We start from the raw sequence: 25,247 nt of genomic DNA, 5'->3' as shown, positions 1-25,247 counted from the left end.
AAGGGCTACCTTTTAACTACAGGAAATACATTTTGCTACGTACAGCACCAAACCAAAACCTTGAGTCCTTTTATAAGACAGATACAATTAATAACATGATACAGAAGGCTATGATAGTGGAAATGTATTTAAGGTAGAAAAAAGTGTCTAAGATCTCATAGTAAGTGCTGTACGTTTTCTTTTTCCTCCCTATTGTTAACAGTTGGTTTACTCTCATACTTGCCATTGCTGCCAGTGCTCCAGTTGTTTCACTTTTCTTGTATTAATTCTCCCTGGCTGCGTTAATTTCCTCACACTTCGTACTTCATAGCTTCATAAGTGAAGCGGTGTGACATCAAGCATACACAGTCCATCTATCCACTGCTTCCCTGGCCATGACTCTCTTGATAGGAACAGCATTTCCTACGATGGCCACAAGTCTTCCTCAAGTGCATGTTCTCAAAGCTATCTAGCTAGTCTTGGACTGTCGCAAATCTTCCACCTAAGTGACTACATCAACAAGAAGAGTGAGTTAAGATTTGGTTTTGCTCTAATCCAACAAGCATGATAACTGTTGTTCTATTCTGAATGTTAGCAAGTATGCAAATTTTAGGTAAGGCCACATATAGAAACCTGATACCAAACTGAGCCTTGAAAAGAGACGTCTCAACTCTTCTACATTCTGCTTTGTCTGCTATGGTTACCAACGGCCCATAAACACATGAAAAAAACATACACAATGAGAACAGCTAATGCTTGCAGCAAACCAGAAATAGCAGCATGGGAAACTTAACTTCAGTTAGCACTTGAAGTGAACTATCAGTAGTGACAACCCAGACCTTCTAAAAGCAAAGCAACGTACTTCAGGCTATACAGTCTATTAAAAACAGTAGCAATACACTACCCAGATCTACATAATCTTCTCTTAGCGAATGCTTAAAATAGGACTTGATGAACAACAAAAAAAGTTAGAAAAAAGATAATGTTTGGACTGCTGCAAGAGACTCATATTTTTCAGAACTGCAGGGAGAAATCAGATTCACTGTAGTCTATAACACAGCAATTTGTCATTGTTGTTCCTGAATACATTATATAAATGGCATTAATTCCAGAAGTCATGTACTTAAGCTAAAATAAAGACTACTTGTTTAAAACACATTCCTTTTTCAAATTTGACATTTTCAGATTTTCTGCTTCTACCTTTTAAGGGGCAAAATGAATCACTCCAAGCAAATAAGCAGGAACAGTTTATTATGACACTGGCACCTTTACCTTTCTCATGTAATATGGAGCTCTCTATTTTTTTTTACCTGCCAATTTAAATATTTCAACTATTTCATAACTTTATAAAGTTTCTTGGTATCTGCATCTTTTCACCTGATTTAACACAAAAAGAGAAGCAAAAGAACAAACTCTCAGAAACATAAGGAGTTTCATCATGGCAAATGTATTCTTTAATAGAAAGTAAGAAAAACCTTCCCCTACTGACCTTTTTTTTCAGAATGAGGAAAAAGATAAATATCCACAGCTCTTCATTTCATTTGGTCGGATTTTAAGATCCATCTATGCATGTGTAAGCACAGAACACACAGTTTTAGCCACACTGGAACCACCTAAACAGAGATTTTATGTTCCACAGTTTTTACATGCATTCCACATCCTTGGTGTGCTTATTATAGTACAGGGATTCTGTTCTTCATCTACAGCAGTTTCAATTTAAGAATACACCATAAGCCAATATAGAGAGACATCCATTAGTTGCTAATAGAAAGAATCACAGGAAGGTCTCACAAGGGTTTACTAAAACATTAAGGTTGGTTTTTTTTAATCACAGTTCTCAAATATAAAAATTGGATTTTCCCTATAACTGAAATATATTTACATGAGCATTTTAAAAAGATGGTCTGTAACTTAGATCTAATCGCTGTCATCTGAACCACCTTCGGACCCCTCATCATTGGATCCTTCTGGTTCAGATTCATTACCAGATCCTCTGCCAGAACCCTCATTGTCAGATCCTCTCTCGGAATCTCTGTCTGAGTCAGCACTGCGAGACGCTGGGCGAGATTCATTTTCTGAACCACCGGAACGGCTTCTCCCCGACTGTACAGACTCATTGTCAGACTGCTCTGAATCTGAGCGCCTCCTTTTTCTGGCCGATCTGTCACTGTCAGAATCTTCCTCAGATTGGTGGACACTGGACCTCCTGGGACTACCGGCCTCACTACCAGATTTGTTTCTGTTATCAGAATCACTATCAGAAACAATGCGTTTACTGTGTTGCTGTTCCCCATCATCTGAATCACTGTTGCTATTCCTAGCATGTCTGCAGGGAAAAGAAAAGAAATCCAGTATTAAAGGATGCTATCTTTAGCTTAAAAATAAAATGAGACACCAAGACTTGAGTAATGCCAGTGTTATCAGAATGAATGCAATTAATTTGCAGTGGAAAGCGATGTTGTGCCTACACTGAAAGGCTTCTTATTATCTCATTATTATCAACATCGCAGTTTCTCTTGAAAGCACGTGTTTAAACTTTGGTATATACAAAGTTAATGAAAGTTCTTACCCATCATCAGCAATTTTGAGTTTATCCTCATCAGAAGAATCATCACTTGATGAAATGATGGCTTTTGATTTGATCTTTCCTTTCATTGAAGGAGGCAGACGTTCTGGTTTGGGCTGTACAAGGAAAAAATAAAGGGTTGCTTGTTCATGTGGCTGGTTAAAGCATAGTGCCCAAATGTAGAAAAATACTCAGAAAAACAGATGTGCTTTTAACAGTTGTTCTTAAGTCATTGTATCAAAATTTTCCATTTAACACCACTTATTTCTAGATGGCTTCAGAAATATGCTTTGCATCCTTAAAGCAGCTATAGCAACAGAGGAGGACACAAATAAGCTCAAAGGCAGTTTGCTACATGGCTTTTTTTTGTAATTTTCAACATTAATAAATCTCACTTGACCAGGTTAACACTGAAGTCCAAATGCATATTTAGAAAGTGATGCAGTTATTCAGGGTTCAACTTACAGCCTTCTTTTTCTCTGCTTTGGGTGGACGTCGCTTTTTAGGTCTTGGACCATTCTCATGTTCTTCATCATCACTTCCCTCATCTGCCTTCTGGGGTCTTGAACAGAAACAAATTTTATATGATGTAAAGCATAACATCACCAAAAAGAAAAATCTCTCCACACGAAAAAAAAAAAAATCAGTCTCAAGAAATGTCTGGTTGATCAAGCATTACTTCTTTTGCAAATTGGCTGTTTAAGTCTTACAATGTACATGTGTAAATAAAAAATAATCAAGTGACCTCTTAATAACAGTTCATTTTTTAAATCATTATGAAAGACTGCATAAGAATAAATACAAAAGCCACACCATTTCTCAAGGAAGTCTAACATTAAAGTTTCAGTTACCTCCTCCTCTTCTTCTTCTTTCTCTCACCCTCCTCTTCTTCCCCATCTTGTTCACTGCCACTGCCCTTCCTCTTCTTTTTCTTTCTAGACACAGGCAGATCTTCATCACTGTCATCGTTGACAAATTCATCAAATTCCCCTGCTCCCTTTTTGGAACGCTATAATAAATAAAAGTCCCACAATACAGCTTATTATTCACCTTCCAGTTAAAAAGCTACCAGAAAACCATTCATAGTAGAGACTTCATCTGAACACATTTTAAAAATATAAATATTCAGACATTCGTGTGCCAACTTTCCCATAATCTCTGGATTTATGTCATTAAGAAACTGATTCCAAATTTGCATATAAGAAAACAATCTTCTTCTGTTATTTTAACAATTGAATAGAATAGATTTTAGTGATGCCACAGTGCTTGGAACTTCAAAGCATGAGCTTCCAATTACTACATTTGAGTATTAAACCTGTGCAATTTCACTCAGTGGAATCTAGCAGCTTGGAATTAAAAACCTGTGCTACTGCAAGAGACCATAAATCAAAAGGGGCAAATAAAGGAGATTTAAAAATATATATATATATTCTGTTTTACCCTGCCTCCACCGCCACCACGCTTTTTCTCCTTTGATCCTTCTACTTCACCAGTGAACATCAGAATATTCTTGGTTTTCTCCACATATTGAGCTCTTTGTTCCAGAAGTTTCTTCTGTTCTTCTTTTTCTCTTAGGCGCTTCTCTTCCTGAAACAGAAAGAAAACTAACCATCACTATTGTATTTGCAGCATTGCAGTGATTACCATCACAGGTGTAGAAATTATTTGCTAACGCAAAACTGGAGAACTGACTTTTGACAGTCTATGTCATAGCAGAAGGTCTGCATGGCAAAACCCAAATTTTCTACAAGCCTATGCTAGAGCAGGAAAAGTCCAAAAGAACGGTTGCACCAAGTGCTTCCTCATCCAGCCTGTCAGCACAGACATTTGACAGCAGACCTTCTGGGGCACCCTTTTATTTCACTATCAAAATAAGATCTGTTTCTGAGGCTATGGGGAAGAAAGAGTGAGCATAACCTGTTAGCTATAACATTTGCTGCTAGCACTTACTATAAGTAAGAAAAACTACTAGACATTTTATCAGTAACATCAGGTATCGCCACAGAGCAATAGAAGCATATATATTGTTGATAGGTATATTTTTTAAAAATAAAATATGCTTTTACTTAAACATAGTACACAGAATGTAACAGAATAAAACCTGTTCTTTAAGTAGTTTTTGGCGAAGCAGCTCCTTTTCTTGCTCTTGCTTCGCACGCAGCTCCCTCTCTTCTTCATCCTGCTTGCGTGCCCGAGCCACATGATACTGGGCTTGACTGAGCAAGTCGGAGCACTGCCTGTAACGTGCAACATTTTCAAGTAAAGGAAGGTGGCAGGCACACACAAGAAGAAACAGTTTCATAGAGGGCATGCATCACGACACTATGTTCATATCACCAGAGAAAAAAAGCTACTTGAAATAGCAAATTAGAATTATAGAGTAGTACAGATATTTGAATAAACTCTAAGCACTTTGCAGGAAGCTAATTTATCTTTAAATTGTAACATACAATTTCAGAACATATTGCTTCACACTTAAAACTTAGCCAATTCATATAGCAAAAAAATCCCATATGAACATAAAAGGAAACATCCCGACTAATTTGGTCAGCTTCAGAAGTTTGGTTAATAAGAACTTGTATTTAATAACACTATACTAGCAAACCTAATCAGAAAGGCAGGTAGAAATTCTGTCTTAAAAAAATCCTATTGTGTAAGAGTTAAGATTGCATAAAGTGTTCAAGTCTCATGAAATATTAAAACAAGGCACTTTCAATATCCTCCTATCTAATGTTACAATGGTATTTCTTGTAATACTAAAATTTTCTTCTATGTACAAAGTGTTTTAATGATACCCATTTAAGATGTACAGTGCATGATGGTCAACAAATGTTATATGTACACGGCTATGAAAATCTTAGAAGAATGCACAATAAAAGAAACACAGGGTATATTGAGTGAAAAACCAAGACATAAGCTTACAAGGATATGGACTTGAATAGGCTTGTGTACAAATTCATTACCCTGAGCAAAAATTAAAGCAGACTAGACTTTGCAAAACAAAAGTTTTTCATGTTTCAATAACTTATCCATGTTATTCACCCAGGAACTACCTCCAAACTTCTCCACGAAAGCAAAGCTGTTTTTAGATTATTATGTTTAAAGTCAAACCAATGAGAGCTAGAGATGTTTAAATAAACATCACTGCACTCTCACTGATAAAAATTTTACCATTAAAATATCTAAAGTTTTGCAGGCTCCCACTAATGGCAGACACTGCATGTTGAGAGCTTTAGACTACACAAAAACATTACAAAGCAAAGAAGGGGAAATAATGAAACAGTGGTAGGGAGTAACCCTGCAGTTGTATTTTTACTGTTCTCAGTCAGTTGAAATTTTAGAATCAAGTTTTAGTATGAAAAAAAAAAAAGACAAAAATATTCTACTTGGTATCTGGCTGAATGATTTGTTATATCTTTTTTTAATTATTATTTTTTTTTACCTCGCTTCCGTAGCAGCAAGTGCCAAGTCAAATCTCATCTTATCACCTACTTTACTCAAGTAACTGAAGTACCTGAAGGAAAAAACAACAAACAAAACTAAGCAAATACAGCATTGCTTATATATTTATTGTAATTTAAAACAAAGCATTTACTCCTGAATTACAATCCTATAAAACTCAACAGATGAGGAAACCTCACCGATTTTCTCTATGTGCAGCCCTTTCTAATACAACAGTATTAAAGTACATTCAGAGTTCTCCAAATTTAAAACATTCTAAAACTACTCTAGAGCAGAACAAAAACCCAGAAAAATTCTAAAGAGAGTTCTCAGCTTTCATTTACTTGCTCCTAGGAATGAGGACATTGTTGAGCCCAGTAGATTCATTCCTTATCTGTCACAGCTTAAGTGCTTGGAACCAACATAGGGAAGGAAAACTTTTTTAAAAAGTCCTTCCAGAACAGCCTCCTTGAACTTGGTTAACAGGTCCTTGTGAATACAACACACCTTTGAGTGAATGGGTAAGCTATGATGATCAGTGTTTTGAAAGCAGTTTCTTCAACTCATTTAAATGAAAATGACTTTCTAACTTCCAAGGTAGCCAGTTTCTTCTCGTATTCCAGAGGCACTTTAAAGGAGGTGTGTTTGTGCTAGATTGAACTCAAATTCTTGTGCATATGAAGAAAGTAACTCCTTGCTCAAGTTTTTCATTACATATAATATTTTTCAAAAATTCTCCACACATCTGAATTTGTGGTTAATAGATACAAACTAAAGGCTTTCATGCAGCTTTCTCAAGACAATAAATAAAAAGCTTCTAACTGAATTTAAGTTAGAGTTTGTGTTCAAATGTTTAGTTTACATTATGTAAACCATTAGATTTGCGAAATGCTTGCTTGTATGAAAGGCTTGATTTACTTGACAAAATTACTGAGAGGCAATGTCTGTCCTCAACATAACAGCAGAGTCAGGAATGCATAAAGCGAGCACCAGCTACACCAGCAGTACGTAGGAACACAATAAATGCCTGAAAACTTTCTGTTCAAAGACAGTGACAATTACATCAGATTAATCTCATTGTTTTCTGCCCAGAAGTTTGTTGTTGTGGTGTTTTGTTGGTTTTTTGTTTGTTTGTTTGTTGTTTTCTGTTGTTGTTATTTGTTTGTGGTTTTTTGATTTTGTTTTGGTTTTTAAGAGAATTAAAAGATCTGAAATGCACTTAAGAAACTGCTTCTGTTCTTAAGCCATGAGAGTAGTTAGGCTTTACTTGCCAACAGGAGGGCAAAATGAGTTTTCAAGGACTACCGGTCATTAACTAGACTAATATAAATAGATTTGCTTTTGAGCCTTATACGTTGTTTTGAAATAAATAATCAAAAAGAGTATTAAATTGTAGAATAAATTTCAACATATTTTTCAACTATGGTCTTCCAGGAAATAGAGCATCTTGGTCACAGTAACACAAAACCCTTTGAGAAATACATATTGGCCACCTGGCCAAACAAAACTGGCTCTGGAGCAACATCTGAGTAAGTAGTTTTGTCAAGCCCAATTTTGTTTTCCTACTAGAAACTCTAGAATCACATACAGTCTTTCATAGGACATGATTGCTCTTCTAGCCAGATTTGTGACCTGTACTGCAAATTTACTGTAAAGGAACAATAAAATGGATTATAATGATTAGAAAGAAATCATCTTCACCTGTGGGCTAGCTCCAGTTCTTTCACAGCATTAAGCACCTCCTTTAGATTGCTTTTTTCATCTTTCAGCACAGAGGTAGCAAGTCTTTGTAGCACTAAAGCCACATTAAACATAAGGACTGTATCACTTGGTGCTACATGCCGGGCCTGTAAATAAAAAGCATGTTTTTAAGATATGCTACACAATAAAAAAAGTATACTGAAGCAACATACAGAAAAAATGCACCATTATTTCAATCCCAGCCTATTGAATTTCAAGAGATACAAACATGCATCAACTTACATTAATTTTATTCTGTGATATAAGATGTTTTATTTGCATACCTTTAACAAAGTTTGTTTGCATTCCTGTAATTTGCCACATTTGAACAGTGCCCGGGCCAAATATAACAATACTTCAGTATTTTGATGCTTATAGAACTTTCTGAGGCAGTTTTCATACTGGGAGAGAGAAAAAAAAAAAAACAAAACAAATTAAGACAATGGTTAGTTATTTTGTTTAACTAACTCTAGCCAATGCCTTTTGTTTTCTAAAGTGTGTCATGCCACATGTCACGTCCTCTTCACTGATCAGAAAACTCTTTCTGCTATTCCATAGCAAGAACCAGATTTTTCTGGAAACTGGCAGCAGTTCAGGAGGCTCTGTAGGTCTTAAAATCCAATAGAATACTTTGCAAGTACCATCTATTGTAACAAACTCCAATAAATATGACTCATTTTAAGAGCACTGAATTCTTCTCGACAGTATGGAGGAAAAAAAAAATATCTATTCATACAAGATATTTTACAAATTGAAATATATTTCTTGTAGTCATTCTGTCCATTTGATGCAATTAGTTAAAAAAAATCCACACCTTTCAGATAACTCAACATCAACTATGTTCTGTCCACCTAGCTGAATAACTTGGTATGCCAAGGCATACCCAGTTGTTGTAAAACACAAAAGACAACTTGTTACAATGGGTTCTGTGCTTCTAGAATTAAAGCTTCAAACAGTTATGAAACCTATCCTTTTCAGTAACTAGTGCTTTTTGTTTGACATACGCTTTTTCTCAAGGAATCATTCACCCTTTCTACATCCCCAAAATAATAAGAAATACAAAGTAACTTTTATTTCCAGCTCAAATACAGAAACCGCCCTGAACTTTAATGCCTGAAGTTACTACTCTCGCATCGCGCTGTGTTGTGAGCACTCAATTTTCACTCACCTTTACAGTCAAAGATTTTGTACTTAGCTTAAGTCTGCCTCAGTTTTGTATGCTTTAAGGTAAAGAACTCAAAAGAATAATTGTTGTGGCTGCACTAAGCTATGCCATTACATTCAATCTGTACCCTCTGAGTCCAATATAGCATATTTCAGACTGTGACTTGTACGAACTGCATAGTAGAACCCAGGGAATAACAAAACACCTCAGTAAATAGACACATTTCTACTAACAGCCTTGCTTAAATATGTTAGCAAATGAGTATAATATTTTTCTTACGAATCAGTAGGTAAGAAGTGACACCCAGTTTCCCACTCGTAATTCACTGCTTCAAATATTGCTCAAATTAGATTTTCATTAGGCTTTTTTGTCAATATAAACAAATAAGATGTTAAGAAGACAACAGACCCCATTCAAACACAACAGAGTGAATCTGATAGTGTTACTAAAGCTTTTTCACAGCAGTTCACTGGAAAATGGCAACTACTGAGGTCTTGATCAGGTAAGAAAGGCCCACTACCTCTTCCTTATAACCATCCAAAAAGCTTCAGAATAGCTCTGATTTAATTATTTTTGAGCCTCTATGTGGACTCAATCTTAACAAAACAAGTTTGTTCTGAGCTTCTGTCCTGTGAAACATACTTTATTTTAAGCTTACTTGTATGCTCTTGATCAGCTAATTGAGTCAATTTAGTTGGAATAGGTTGATACTTGAAGATAGCTTGTGTAAGCAGGTTGAACTAGATGACCTCAACAGATTTATCCCAACATGAATTAGCTTACAATGTTAACTGTGGTAAAAGAAATTATGGCACAGTCAGCTTTTCAGACCACCCCAACTGTTACTCATGCAATCACTTGCAAGAACAAATACAGGAAGCGTTGCTATTAAAAAAAATTGCAGCAGCAAATTGCATTTACTTACTTTGGTAACATCTGAATGTAAATCATATACAGTAAGTACACTGACTGAAACCTCTCTGACTAAAGATTAATTCTGAGACCAAAATTCTAACCAAATCATGTTTTAACTCTACTACAAAAAAAAGGTGTACATGTTGGTAGGTGCTTTGTTACACCTTACTTTTATTTGGCAGTTTGTTTTTAAATCTAGATGTGACAGCCAACAGCATGCTAGAAATAGTCCTATAACTTGTTAAAACATTAATCAGAAACTAGCAGAGCTCCTATGACAGTTGAGAAACATCCAGAAATCATCTAACCCAACATATTACGTAGTTCAATTTAGAGATGTTACCATCTGCACAGCACTGATGTATTGTTTCTGTTCTACGTAGATATGTGCCAAATTCAGCCACACATCACTGATATCTGCTGTTGCCTCTCTCACTTGGGCAAAAACATCACGAGCTTCACGGAAATATCCTTTATGTGCCAAGACAGCTCCTAAGGGGAAAGTAATATGTACAGTGTAAGCTTCCAGGTTCATGTGCTATGTATTCCTACCAAAGAAAACAAAATATTGCCTGAACAAAGTTCCCCATTAAAAACTAAGTGACATAGCTGTCATGTGAAAGCTATTCTTTCCTGTGCTCCACTACATAGTGTTCAGGCCCTGCAAAACCAATTCTATATTAAAGAATGAAATATAAGAATATCATCAGCTCCGAAGGAAACTTAGTGTCCCATATTTACCTATGCCATTAGCAGCATACAAGTTTTTTGGATCATTTCTGAGTACTTGCTTGTAGATTGCTAACGCACGGTCTTGATGACGCTTCTCCTGCAGAAAGAAGTATCCCAATTCATCACTCACTTCTGTAGTGGGGTATTAAAAGATCTACCCAGCAGTTTAATGGACTTTAAGATGCCAAATTGGCATCAAGAAAGGGCTCTGAGTAGCTAAAAGCATACAAAAATTAAACAAATAAAACCACACACAGGGAGGACAGACATCCATTACCTTTTCTCTGTCTCTTGTGGGCTGATGTAGAGTCTGCAACCAGACATTTCCAAGAGCTAGCATAGAGTAAGTATCATTTTGTGTGGAGGGCTGTTTCAATATTCTTTCAAATTTCTTCTGTCCTGGCCCCCACTCTTGTTTAGCCAAATGAAGATTGCCAATCAGAGACCAGGCATCTGGATGGTCCTAAATAAAAATTCACTATAAGTTGCAAAAGCATCATTTTCCCTTGCATAGTTACTTTTTCAAGTATAAAATGCTATTTTTCTTAGATAGAATTCCATAGTAAAACAAACCAACAAAAACACCATACATGGAAAGTAAATTACAGTAGTGCACTCTTCTTCCTTTAGTTTATGTGAACAAAATAAAAATGCAACAAAATGAAAATAAAGTTTTAAGTTACGTGTTTTAACTTTGAATACTTAAAGGTTTACAAACCTGATTTATCTGAAGCGCTTCTTTAAACCAATCAGAAGCCTCATAAAAATTTCCTTTATCTCTAGCCATAGCTCCCAAGCGCAAGTAGCCTAAAAATGAATGCAGAAAATAAAAATCAGGAAACAGGTTCAAGTCATCTCAAACAAAGAAAATATTGTTCATGCATGAATTTCAAAAGCAATCTTTCTCTTGATCTGTTAAGGACAGCAAACATTAAGACGTCTTTCATATTCTATTCACAATGAGACACACCATGGGAAGAGGAACATCCATCCACAGTGGTGACACAGAAATTGCAGATACAGTGAAAGTAATAAAAATGTTTATAATTGGTTTCTTAAGTTAAAGATAATTGAGAAACCTCAAAGAAAAAAGGATACATGAGCTACATAATTCTCCTCCCTCTGCTTTAGACATCCCTCCCACCTCCACAAGCTTTGGGAAGAGTATCAGTTAGCAGGTGACAGTGGAAAACAAGCAGGGAAAAGGCTATAGACGAGGCTGGGGCATTCTGTGTGCTGCAGCTTGCTGAGCAAGGGCTACCACCTCGCCTCTGCAGCAAACACAAGTCAGCTACCTGGGGACAAGAAATGAGCAGAGTGAGAAGAAAAAAAAAAACAGCACGTGCCATAGAAGTTGTGCTGACACCCTCATAAGCCTTTCTTCCCTGGAGAAAGGCCAAAGTGCCTCTCCCAAAAGGTCTCTGTTTCCACCTCATACACAGAACTGCACAGCCTGGGCACATCAGGTGGATGGCCTTGAATATACGTGAGAGCCAAGCTGCTAAGGCTTTGGTGGGAGTGGGGAACAAGTGAGTAAACACATGCATGTCTAGATAAGCTAATTTCACTAGATTTTTTGAGTACAGTATGATTATACCAATAATTAGATGGCTTAAACCTGAAGACTGGACTATAATGATGATGCAGGCCTTAAAAATATATATATATAGGGAAAATAGTGGGTAGGAAAGCAGGCCCCAAATCTAAAAGAAAAGAAGTGAAGACAGACATAAGGAGACCAGAAGATACTATAATGGGAAGATTTTTGGTATTATAAGGAGGACCATGGAACTAAAATACCAAATGTTTCTTACAATCAACATAATTAGGATGTTCTCTTAAAATGTTTTTATACAGCTTTTCCGCTTCATGAAATTCACACATCGCCTCATATAGTCTGGCAAGGTTATAGGACGTTGTTACAGAGATAGCATTGTAATAATGCTCATCATGTTCAGCTTCTGCTTTTGCACGATCCAGTGATGCCAAAAAATATTTCTGAAGTACAAAAAGAAAACAGGAATGAGGCACTCCAGAATATTCTTACAGAAAAACTTCAGAGTGATCAAGAAATTCAATTCAGACTTGGAGTAATTACATACCTTCGCTTCTCCTAGGTTTCCCAGCCTGAAGTGCAGAGCACCCACATTATTCAAAATCTCTGGTGGGACATCAGCCTGTACTTTCTCTTGCAGAATTCGTGTGGCTGTACCATAGGCTGACAGTGCACCCTTTACAAAGAAAGAAAAAGTGCATGAATGAAATAAGAGAATGAGCTCTACATGCCCCTGTGAAAAGAGCGCACGTTAATTCACCAGCTGTATACTAACAATACCTGTATGTCAGTCTGTTCCAGAATTTGGGCTAGTTCAATCCATGCCTCTACATCATCAGGATATTGTTCTGTGACTTTCTTTAGATGTCCCTGAAAAACAGCACAAAATAATTATACCTCTCTGTGGACACACAAACTGCTCTACAAAAATATAAACAAATCAAAAGAAAGAGTGAAGGTATTAAGCTTAACACTAGAAAGATACACCATAACGCAAAAGAAAACATCTTCAACATCTGCACAACTTAGTTTCCTTCCTTCTTTCATTGTTTTTTCTGTATTAATAGAATACACCACCAGCTTATAGTCTTAGAAAAGTAGAAACTACTAAACCAAAATGAGAAGCTAGAAAAGTGATGTCAAACATTTCTTGCATTTATTTGCCCAACATTAGGTTTAAAAAGCCTTTCATTAAAACAAAGAAATAAAACCACAAAGCAAACCACAAAAAAACCCACCCCAAACCAAAATTAAAAAGCCACCACATAACATCATCCTTTCAGATAAGCCAAGACAAGTGTTTTCTGGAAATTATTAACTAACTTGCTGTCTTCAGTAAATCACTTGCTAACTTCCCATGTTTAGAGAATTTTAACATAAATGGGAAGAATTCCACATTTTTCATAGTAACAAATACAAACGTGAGGCTGGAGCTCCTCCAAATTCCTGGACTTGCTTTAGCCAGAGCCCAGTAGGAGTCTCAGTTCTGTCCACGACTCATGGCTCTAAACAGTTAGGATCTCTCATGACAGGCAATATTAAATATTCTGTACCTACAGCCAAGTAACCCCAAGATTTATGCACCTTAGGGTACAGTCTAATTTCAAATCTGATTCTCAAGTTCCGCTCTTGTACGTAAAACTACTGCAAACTCACCTTTGCAATGTCCCGTTTCTCCTGGTCTTCTGAAGCCGCATAAAGAGATCCAAGGATTTTCATAGTCTCATAATTGTTAGGATAAGCTTTCAAAACTTTTTCAAAGCATTGTGATGCATTCTCTTTGTCCCCTCGATAAATGTACATTTGACCCAATCCAAAAAATGGAAGTACAAAGGAAGATGAAGCAAACTGAGTGGCCTGGTAATAATACTGGAAAGCTTGATCATAATCTTCCTAATTAAAAATAAGCAAATAAAGAGCAAGTAAAGTTTCCACAAGTAAGCTTTGTATGAACTTTTATAACACAGATTAAGTGTAATATCAAAGGAGGCTTTTAAAAACTGTCCTACCTGTACATGAAAAGACCTAGCCAGCTGATAACAACTCTCTGCCTGCATTGCTTCAACTTCTGTATTATGGAAAGCATGAAGAGCCAAATGTTGTACTTTACCATAGTCCTGAAAAAAAGAGAAGTTAAATGAAATTTCAAAGTCTTCAATCAAGGGATTATTATTTAAACAAGGATAGCTGGCAAATACAAGAAAGCTTAAGCCATAGCACTGACTAACTTAATAACAACAGATTCAGTTTTAGTGTTCTTTTTTTACTGTTCTTTTCTCGGTTTCATATTTTAAAGCTTGGAAGGGGGAGAGAGGGGAAAAAAACCCCAACCCTTCAGGACACAAAGATGACTTTGACTTAAGGAATAAGCACACCTTTTCTTAGCTTTCTTGAGAAAAGTTTATACAAAATTTAAGTCAAAAACTTTACACTCATCCATCTAGATTATTAGCTCCATACTAGGCACCAGTTGGTATGATGAAATGAGACTGAATCTAACACTGAAATCCTTGCTGTTCAGAGGTTATTAAGTATTTTACAGTAAAATTCCATAGACCCCTTACCTTCTTGAAGAAGAAGTGATTAGCCAAGTGATTCAAGACCATTGGATTACTGGGATCAATGGTGTAAGCCCTAGAGAGGAGTTGAACACCATTCTTGATGGAATCAGCCTAAATGAAATATTGACAGGTGTCAGCAACATCTCAATACCTGCATCTTATTAACATCTTCAACTTTCTTCAGTCTAGACTGCTGCAGGAACTCTGACAAAACCTTGCTGGGCTCACAGAAAAAAGCAATTTCAGCTACTAACTTTCTCTCCCTGCAACATACAGGTGGAAAAAGGGAAACAAAGCCACCACAAAGGCATATAAAAAAAAGAAGAGCAGGACTTGATAGGAAAAAACCCCACAACTTAGTGTTGGTGTCCTTCTCACACTCACACCCTGATAGCCTTCCTTCTATTGTTCAATGTTCTCAGCTCCTGTTTCGTTTATGTTTCAATCTTTCACAAAACTTCTTCAACAGTAAAATTAAAATATTCTCACGTTCAAATTCTAAACCAGAACTCCAGATATTGAATTAACAGCTACTAGAATTTCAGTTCTAATTTAAAAAAAATTGTAGAAGCTTGCTGTGTTTACATAGGATATCATTATATCAACTTACTCTTTTTTAAAAGAAACATTACAGTTTTAAAGAAAGCTTTCCATGGGTACAATTTGACTTACATACAAGTTCAAATCTGTAACTGATAAAATAACGGCTATTTATTTAGGACACCCATGAATTTGTATTTATTTCTGAACAGAAACACCAAAAATGTCATCATGTAACATCTCTGCTTTACTTTGCAATTATCATCAGTAGAATGTTATCTTATTGAAAAGATTAGGTTTTATGAGTTGAGATGAGATGAAGTCCAACAGGCAGCTAAAAAACAATTTCAGTTTGAAAAGGCACTACTTTTACTAACCTAGTATAACAATATACCTTGATTAAGAGGTATCAAATCATTCTTGGTTTAATTTTCAAAAGCAAAAATGTTTTATAATCACACTATGTGTATGTCTGAGTTCTCTAATAATGTGACTCTCATGTCCAATTTCAGTAAAATCCAATAACTGTATGGTTAGAGGTCTCGAAGCTCCAAAGCACTTTGATGAAGAAAACCAGAGATTCCTTTCCCCAGAGAAAGTGTTTTCCCTCCCCTATGTCAACTCTTCAATGTTATACTAACTTTGCAGAGCAACTTGTAGAAACAGTTTGAAGTAAAGCACAGATGATACATTTCTTATATTATCAAGAACAAAAAATTTATTTGAGGGGGTCAGCTTTAAATCACAGTTTTTTGAAGCTCAGGGCAAGTGGACTCATCCCTTCACTTTAGTCAAAAGACCTTAAAAAAATAAAGAACGATACTTGGTTTCATTAATTTCTTGCCTATGGAATTATTTATTAAAATTTGACTTTAGAATACTTTTGGTTTTGTCTGTAGTTTTAGGAAGGAAAATTCTCATGGCCACACTTCTCTGAATTCTTCAAGGAACTCTTAACGGTTGCTTTTTTTCCCATGACTTAGTAAAATGAAGTAATTTTCAAACACACTGTGCCAACCAAAGATCTTTCTAGGGAGCTACATGTTCTACAGAGAGCACAATATCAAGTTTTTGCAATATACAATTATGTAAGGTTGGTTTTTTTTACCACTTAAAGGTGCCACCCTCCACTGCTAACTTCCTTAGCATAGATTAACTATCTTAAGTTATATGAGCATATGTATTTTTCTAGTGATGCAACATCCAGAGAGGTCAGATCACCACTTTATCATAGTTTCATCAGCTCAGTTACAATTTGATCTTGCTTACTCTTTGTTTTACCATGTGGCATGCATGCTGAGGTGGCCTGGCTGCAACTTTAACACTAGTTTGATATTTTATGTTCCTTAAAACCTAGGACTAATCTCCTCAGGCTATGCCTTTTACCTTGACTTTACTGTTAGAATGATGCTCTTTCACAACAAAAATTCCTGATGCTCTGGAACTGAGCTGCCATTGCAGTGAGACCTCCAAGTATTTGAGGATTTTCAGAGCATCCTGAGTATAAACTGATTTAATTAACCTTCACAGAGTCACAAATAATAGATTAAGTAAGGCTGGCTATTATAACTATTGTTCATTAAAGTAAGATTTTGAAATCAGCACTTTACAGTTTTTTAAGCCATTGGATATGCATTCACACATCTCAGACTTTTATAAGCAGAGTTGCAGATTTTTAGCAATAGAAACAAGTTATTCAGAATGTGCTGCTCAAGTACATAGCTATAACTTCATTCAATAGCGACACAGACTTAAAATTATTTAACCACAGAAGTTATTACCCCTTTTAAGAACTGGACTACATTTCAAAGGATAAAATGTTCACTTTTTCAGACAAGTAAACTGCGTATGGATTCTTGTTAAGTTACACTCACCTCTTTATTATTGAGCTCCAGAACAGCCAGTCCAACCAAAGCCCCCACGCATTTGGAATTTAGCTCGAGAGCCCTGCTGAATGCCAAGCGAGCTTTTTCCAACTTGTTCAGCTTCACGAAGCAGTGGCCCATACCCAACCGAACCTCAGCTAGAGAACAAGGTGACATCATGCAAAATCCCAAAATTTCAATTTTATGGCTTTTACATTCTGGACATCAATGAACATGAAAGAAGTATTTTTAATATTTCTTTAAAACCTCCAAGCCATGTAACAATTTTCTGTTTTTAAAGGCGGCCTCCCACATTTGGCAGCAGCACTAACATTAACAGATTAGTAAGACTTTATTTCTTCATACAACCCAGAATATTGATCTATACCTCCAAAAGACTTGATACTAAACAAATTAAAAATTACTTTTATAGGAATGTATTAAAAATATAGAGAAAGGCATTAAAAATTGCGAGATGAAAGGGCTGGAAATTTCTTAGGCAGAGTAAGTTCCCTGGAGACTCATAGGCTTTCAGAAAACACAGGCTTGACATCTCAACTGATTCATTACTAAGAAAATGTTGTTTATCATCCCCTAACTTCCATGATTCTGTACAAATGAGCTAACACAGAGAATCCACATCATATTGCCCTTTCAGATTGCCTGTGAACTAGGAATACAGAGACATTTATACACAGCAATTTCAAATCTTTGTGTGTGTGTGAAAAAGGGGAGCAAATTAAAGATGTTTGTTTAAAAGGTTTGTATTTCTAAATCCACTTTTGCAGCAATGATTCTTATGTTAAAGACGCATCAACTTTGTAATAAGCTCTTTTTCAGATAGGTTATGACAAAGTATATCACATCTCTCAAGAGACTTCAGAGAATTTATGATCCTAATGCGAATACCCTGAAGTAATATCTCTAAATCACATGCACTGCTTTTATAGCTGTGATAGCTTTCCCAGATTTTGGCATTAAGAAAATCATATGACACCATGAAAACTCACATCATGCATTATAGGCAGAATTTTTTTTTCATGTCTGGTTTCATTATTAATACTAATACATAGTTTTCTTAACCATTACTTCAAAACCTCATGGATAGGTTCTACAACAGTCTTGAACAGTTTCCTGTATCCCCATAGAATTATAACTTCTATTACATGCAACCTCTCATTTTTTAGTAGCTCTTTAAAATGTAACAATTAGAAAAAATGAAAAGTCTTTTCCTAAACATGATTTCCTTCTCTACAACTAAGGAACACTTCAAGTCAGCAAACACCTGAACTACTCTATAGTAAGGGATGGAGTTTTTTTGACAGATATAGATCACAAAAAAGCCCTTACGTGATTGAATTAGGAAAATTCGAGTTAATTTGCCAGCACAGCAAAAACTTTGTCTTACCTGGGCAACCTGGATTGGTACGCAACGCTTTCTTGTAGTAGGCAAGGGCTCCTCTATAATCTTTCTTGTTGAAAGAAATGCAAGCTTTACCTGTTATAACATATTGGTTACAAATAAATTAGACATATAAATGAAGTAATTATAAGTCAGAAGCTCAAAAGTATTATTTGGTAAACTTGTGGTGTGCTGATTTTTGAAAGTTACGATTAAAAACAGAAAACTGAGATAACTACAACTTTTATTATCTTTGATGGTGTCAAGTATATGAAAGAAATCCAACATGAGAACACATTAAATTTATGTTTTCATGGGCTTCTGCAGAAATTTAATTCTTTCCTGGTCCAGAAGAATGACCTTTGCTAAGACTAATTAGTAAACAAATTAAAATGCAAGTGTTACAGTCCACTGACTCCTCACTACTAGTATCTTCACCTTTGAAATATTATACAGCTTCATTGGCATCACCAGGGAAATATAAGTAGTTGGACTGGATGTATGCCCACAGGTCTCAGAAGGTGCTAGTTAGCGTTATACTTTTTCTTATCTTTTCCACTCACATATACTTGCTAAGTTTAGAGTAAACTCTGTCATGTGTTTCTGGTCATAAGTGCACACTTCTTTATCCCATTCATTCTCTCTACTCACATATGCACCCTCTTCTTAAGTACATAACTCATTCCAAAACTCAACTGGAGAGACCAGGGTGTGGGTTTGGGGTTGGTTTGTTTGTTTGCGTTTTTGTTTGTTTGAGGGATTTTGTTTGGTTGTTTTTTGTTTTGTTTTGGGTTTGTTGTTTGTTTTTTGGTTTTGCACACAAATACTCATAAACTCATACCAAGAAGGGCAGGAATGTTATTTGGAGACTGGTTGAGCACAAAATGGAATTGTGCATCAGCTTGGTCCATCTTATCACCTTCAAGCAGACAAAAGCAGGCTCTTCCCAACAAGTGATTCTAGAGAAGGAAAAGAATTTCTGCTATGTTTATCTTTGTAAAATATGAAGACTAGACTATGCGAAAAATTAACTGGCTACGCTATATGCTTTCTATGATTAATATATTTCTCTTATATCAGGACAAAAAAAAAAAAAAAAAGTCTTTATCATCCATATCTGAAGTTCACATATTACCGAGCAAGACAGTAACAACCAATGAGTCCTTCCCAACATCCAAATGTTGACTGACATAGAACTATCAGCTGTCTCAAGCTAGAGATAATTATTCCTGATGGCACTGCTCACATTTCAGATACTTAAGTTTTGCTTGCATGTACAACACTAATAACAGACTTTAAAGCCTGAGAAGTTTCTGTCTTCCCTTTAGTGAGTCAACATTTGTTTTCTTTAGAATCATTTTTGAATTCACACAGAAAACAAGTTGAAAGTATACTAAAAAATAAGAATACTTAAATAATTGACAAATATGGATTTTTACAAATATTTTGGTTTTACCTGATCATACATGATAATTTTGTCAGCCATAGTATACAACAAGGTAGCTTGTGTAATGAGCTCCTTCTTGTTGTCTTTGTTCTTCTCCTTCCGAGCCTGCTGTACATAGTATGCTGCCAGAGTATCCAGACATGTCATTTGATCTTTTTCATGGTCTCTGTAGTCCAAGTTACCATCTATGCGTGCAGCTTCCAACAGCTTCACAAAGTCTTCTGTTTTTCCTTGTTTGTAGTATTCCAGCTATAAAACACACAGTTTTAACAGACAATAATAACCCAGTGAGTAAGCAGTATATCAAGTTGGTACTTCAGGTGTCACACAGATTCTTTTTGCAGAACATAGGGATCAATGTAGAGATAATCAGACAAAGGCATTCCGATAGTGCCAAATATTTTTCTGTCACCATCCTCATCTACTATTTTTACATTAGAACACAAGTCTTACAGCTATTTATAAGTAAAGAATCAACTGTTTCTCATCTGAACTTAATTTTTTTCGCACATTTCACCATACTTTCCACAGCATAGATACCGCCCCCTCCATTTTATGAAGCACATAATCAAAGGCACTAAACAAAAACTATGGATGAAGAAAAAAAAAACCAACAACTTAGAAAGCAGGCCTCAAGCAGCATTGTTTTACAAAAAAAGATAAATTTAAAATCTTAATATGCATATGTCAAACCAGAAATATGTGGCCTAGAATCAGTGACTGAATAACTCATTTAAGTTACTAATCAGAATTCAGTTATTACAAGTCATGTAAGTAAGGAAATGGAAATTACTATATGATTATCTGAATAAAATATTTAAATATATAACTTGTATATATACGAACCGCTAAGGCAATCCATATGTGCAGTTGAGTATGCTCCTGTTTCAGTATACTTATAACTTCATCACCCTCAGGTAACTGATCAAAGTCAAGCTCAATAACCTAGAAACAAACAATACAGATTTTCTTTTCACAAAGCATTAACAATGTTATCTATCACTGAACTCAAAGCAAGGTGGACATTTAAGATCACAAAACGTAAATAATTTTACATGTTTAAACAAGGTTATGAACAAAGAAAAAAGTGATGATGTATTTTATTCTGTATGAGACAAAATCGATGGTCTCTCATAAACAGCAGAGTACAGACAGTCTAATGTTTGGGATACTAGTCAGGGAGAATAAACAGATATGCTAATTCAACTTCTTTCACCATAGACTTCAGGCTCAGAATTTTCAGAGTTCAGCTGTAAACTGCTGAATTTCTAAAACTTTTCCTACAGTTAATACAAAGATCCAGGATATAGTCAAAATCCTCCAAGTAACCAGGTGTTAGAGAATCAATACCTCAGATTCATTTCAGAGCCCTGAAATTTTCTAATGTCATCTTTATGGCCCAAAGAATCAAGAAATTATTGAAGTGGCAAACACTATAAAGAATAGACTAACTTTCTGAATATTAACAACAGTCATCATGAGCAAATGACACCAACAACTTTTCACAATGCAAGCAGTGTTTGCCATGTTGATCTACTCTTCCAATACAAAAAATGCAGAAAAAGGAACAGATATTCCCACCGTGGGATGTTTGGGGACACAATTTAAGTGCCTGTTAGTTCACTTGCTACTCAGTCATACTGTCTTTAACATCAGTCATCTACGTTACAATTTAATTTTACAGCAAGGAAGAGCTGTAGTTGTACCCAGGCTTGTACCCTGACTATCAATGCAGGAACTCTTTCGCCAGAGACTGGATTAGAGCAATCCAGTTTATAAAGACTTACAGTTTTGATTATGCAAAACTTAGGGGGGCAGCAGCAGAAATATTTCTGCTACCACTGATGTTTTTAGTTCTGAGTTTGTCTTGCACAGTACCTCCTGTTTGACAGACAATGATGTTTTAAAATTTGGGCAGCCCTCTTCTACAAACTATCATAGTTGTTAATGACAAATATGTATTACCAAAACAGCAAATAAATATGAAAGCTAAAAAAGCCAGTGAAAGAAAATAATGTATTTGATAGCAATCCGTAGTGATTAATTCAGAACCTCAGGTAAGCCTAGCCATAAGTTCAATAGCAGAACCAGTATAACTGGTGTCAATACTCATTTTTGTCACAAAGAAAAAAATCCTCCAACATGTAACCTACAGAGAGCAAAGTACCTTTGTGAAACTTAAAAACACAATGGCAGTTATATTGAAGTTTGCCAGAGTATGGACACATATGCTCACAAAAAGCATTTTTAAAGCTATACGCAGTATGTTTCAACACCTTATTTAACTAAGATGTTAATTTAGTATCTGCTATGGTATGATTTAACTTCAAGCTTTATAATACCCTCTAGATTTTCAAATACTTCTCTTAAAACTTTTTAATCTTGGCCTGTCACAGTTCACCTCAAATAAAGTTAAATACATTTCTAAACCCACACTGAAGTAATTTACAGACTGGACCAAGTGACAGCCTGTCTGTGTCTCTACGCTGATACAGGAACATTCATGCTTTTTACAAGTCAGTGTGGTCAGAAAAATCTGCATCTAACTAACTGAGGAGAGAATTTAGCTGGACAAGGCACAAACTAAAGATGAGATACTGTTCCCAAGGGGGTCTTCAATCTTGCATTTGCCTGAAGCACACACTGTGGGCGAATAGCTGCCCCTTCTTCACAGCCGTGTGGAGCCGCAGGACACCGGCCAGGCTGCCGGGCTGTCCCCTCAAGACACTCGGCAAGGACAGGGAGGTTACAGCTACCAGAGAGCAGACGCCGTTCACCATGGGACACGGGAGAACGCAGGTTTGGGTTTCTTTCCGAAAAGCGATACACCTGTAAGCCCAACAGCTCACTCCGCTCACGGAAGGGAGCGACACTGCCCCCCGGGACCAAACTGCGAGAGGAAGGGACAAACGCCGCCCCGTCGCGCATCATAAAGCGGACCCCTTCCTTCCCCCTCCCCGGGACCAGGCCGCGCCACCGGCTCCCAGCTCCACACTCGCCTCATCGGTGTCCCGGAGCGGGATCTCGATGGACCCCCGCGACATGATGGCGACACCGCTGTCCGCCGAGCCGCGAGCACGCAACGGCCGCCGCGCGCGCACTTCCCCTCACAAACACCGACTGACCCGGACGTGCTCGGGCAAAGGGAGGGGGGAGCTGGGGCGGCTCCGCCCCTCAGGCGCAACGAGCCAATCGCAGCGACGCACGAGCCTCGCGGGCCGCCTGGCGCCCGCGCGTGAGGGAGCGGGAGGGCTTCGAGGGCGGGCGCGCGGCGTTGTTGCTGAGGTAACGGCGGCCTCGCGGGCGCCCCTCAGCGAGCGGAGACGGACCGGCGGGAGCCGACGGCTCTGGCCCCGCCCCGGTCCCCGCCCGCCCGGTCCCCGCCCGCCCGGTCCCCGCCCGCCCTGTCGCCGCCCGCCCTGTCGCCGCCCGCCCTGTCCCCGCCACTGGAGCACTACGTGTTGCGCTGTGTGGCCTCCCGTGCGGCTGCTCACAGCGGTCTTCCGTGAGGTGGCGCTTTAAAACTTGAGCAGTCTCTTGAGGACAGGGTGAGGGCTCACGGACAGGTATTAGTTCTGCTCATTTATACGTGTATCATATATATACTTATAGAAATATATATATATGTGTGATAGCAAGAGATGTTGCTGTGTATTTATACACGCACGCACTGACAAATTGAATGGGTTTGCACCTAGTTGCTCTGTGGTCTTGAGATCATGACTCCCTCAGGCTATGCCTCTCCTCATATCATTTTAAAATCACTGAAAACTTCCAACCAAATGCACCAAAAAGCGTGAATTTTCCATATTTTTGTGGAAAAAACAGTGTGTAAATCCAAATACACATTATCTGACTAGCTTAGTGGTGTAATATTAATACATGTTTAAAATTTTTTAGCCACAGCTTGGCCAACTATTTTTCAATCCTGAACCTAGGCCCTGATCCTGGAACTTGTTTTGCATGAGGTGTTCAGCCACTTGGAGGTGCATGAGTAAAAAATTACAAAGTTGGCTTCCTAAATTGTTCTTTCTAATTATGATGGCAGATGCACTGACATATTTGAACAAAACATAGCATGCATAGTAACGTATGATCAATCTTCCATATTTTTGCATTTGTACCAAGGGGGGAAAAGAGACTAAAAGATCCTCTGGCACATTTCTGCTAGGATTTAAAAACAAAAATAAAAATCTGTGACACATTACTTACAGAGCCTATTAAACCCTAAAGCAAACTTGATTTTGTCCTGTAGCTAACCATCCACTGAACTGATAGTCACAACTATTAACACATTAAATTACTAAATTTTATTTTTAAAATGTATTGTGAGTTACTATAATAGTACCTATTATAGTAGTAACTACTAGTTTACTTGGAGTGTCACTTGTTCTCTGAAGCCAAAGCAAGTAGTATTTTTAATTACTTACCGTTTTGAATCTCAGCTTCTGGTTTTTACTTACGCAGTCATTATTCTGAACTGAGTTACCTGGTCCAATAAAGTATAACTAGCATTTCTCCTAGGTCTTTCAGGGGGTATGTGCCATAAATAACTTTTGTAGAGAAACTTTTGCATGTGACAGCGAAGCAGAGTAACAATGAAATTAATAGATGTGTGTGCTTTTTTCATTAAAAACATGCCAAAGCCAACATTATGCAGAGCAATATGCTAATTAATAGAGTTCCTAAGCCTACTTTTCTGCTTTGTAGGCTGATTTTTTACAAATAAACTGATTTTTAGCTGTTTTAATTTCTGTTGAAGCAATTTGGACCAAAAAGGCAATACTGCAAACTATTTTTTAGATTATTTAAAGGAGCAAGACTCCTGTTTTCCACATATACTGATAAAAATAAAGGTATGTGGAACTTCTTTAATGTATAATATGTTGTTCTAGTGAAAAGAGTTGGTTTTTGGTTTTTGGGTTTTTTTACTTTCAGCGCATAGGAACATTTAAAGAAGATACTTATTTCTTCTTGCTATTTCATTGACATTTTTAATTATGAAAATTTAAATTACTACTTTTAACCGTGGATTGTTATCAGTGTCAAAAGTTCTTATATAAATAGAAAGTAATCTATAGCAAATTGAAGTTTTTGTAATACATGACATAAACAGTGAAAAATGTTTTAAAATGTCATTACCACATATAATTACAAGCCTTTTTTCAGGAATGAAAATTGAGCTTAACTAAGCTACTTTACTAACATAACAAAAAGGCCTCTAGCTACCTGACCACTACTCTTTGCAAACAAATTACCATTTCTCTTTGAGTTGTGTATGCTGAAATAAATAATCCTCCATTTTGAACAGCTGGGTGGTCTTTAAGATTTTAATCAGA

At 36.8% G+C, this 25,247-nt stretch overlaps 1 protein-coding gene across 1 annotated transcript; it reads right to left on the bottom strand.

The window, feature by feature from the left end:
• Positions 1–1,248: 1,248 nt before the first annotated feature.
• On the bottom strand, positions 1,249–23,012 carry CTR9 (CTR9 homolog, Paf1/RNA polymerase II complex component). The gene is made up of 25 exons (XM_080346179.1): positions 22,908–23,012; positions 20,755–20,853; positions 19,918–20,157; positions 19,303–19,420; positions 18,468–18,557; positions 17,069–17,217; positions 14,658–14,765; positions 14,103–14,210; positions 13,750–13,986; positions 12,874–12,963; positions 12,641–12,769; positions 12,353–12,536; positions 11,257–11,345; positions 10,816–11,001; positions 10,548–10,635; positions 10,150–10,298; positions 8,011–8,127; positions 7,688–7,833; positions 5,988–6,059; positions 4,647–4,782; positions 3,986–4,132; positions 3,397–3,554; positions 3,011–3,107; positions 2,549–2,661; positions 1,249–2,305 (listed from the first exon to the last, which is right to left on the bottom strand). Exons 1-25 carry the CDS (start codon positions 22,950–22,952, stop codon positions 1,897–1,899), a joined length of 3,504 nt encoding a protein of 1,167 aa, XP_080202305.1. The 5' UTR covers positions 22,953–23,012; the 3' UTR covers positions 1,249–1,896.
• Between the last annotated feature and the right edge of the window lie 2,235 nt (positions 23,013–25,247).

This window comes from Nesoenas mayeri (assembly GCF_963082525.1).
Source record: "Nesoenas mayeri genome assembly, chromosome: 5".
NCBI lineage: Eukaryota > Metazoa > Chordata > Aves > Columbiformes > Columbidae > Nesoenas > Nesoenas mayeri.
This window is presented reverse-complemented; position numbering and strand designations above follow the sequence as displayed.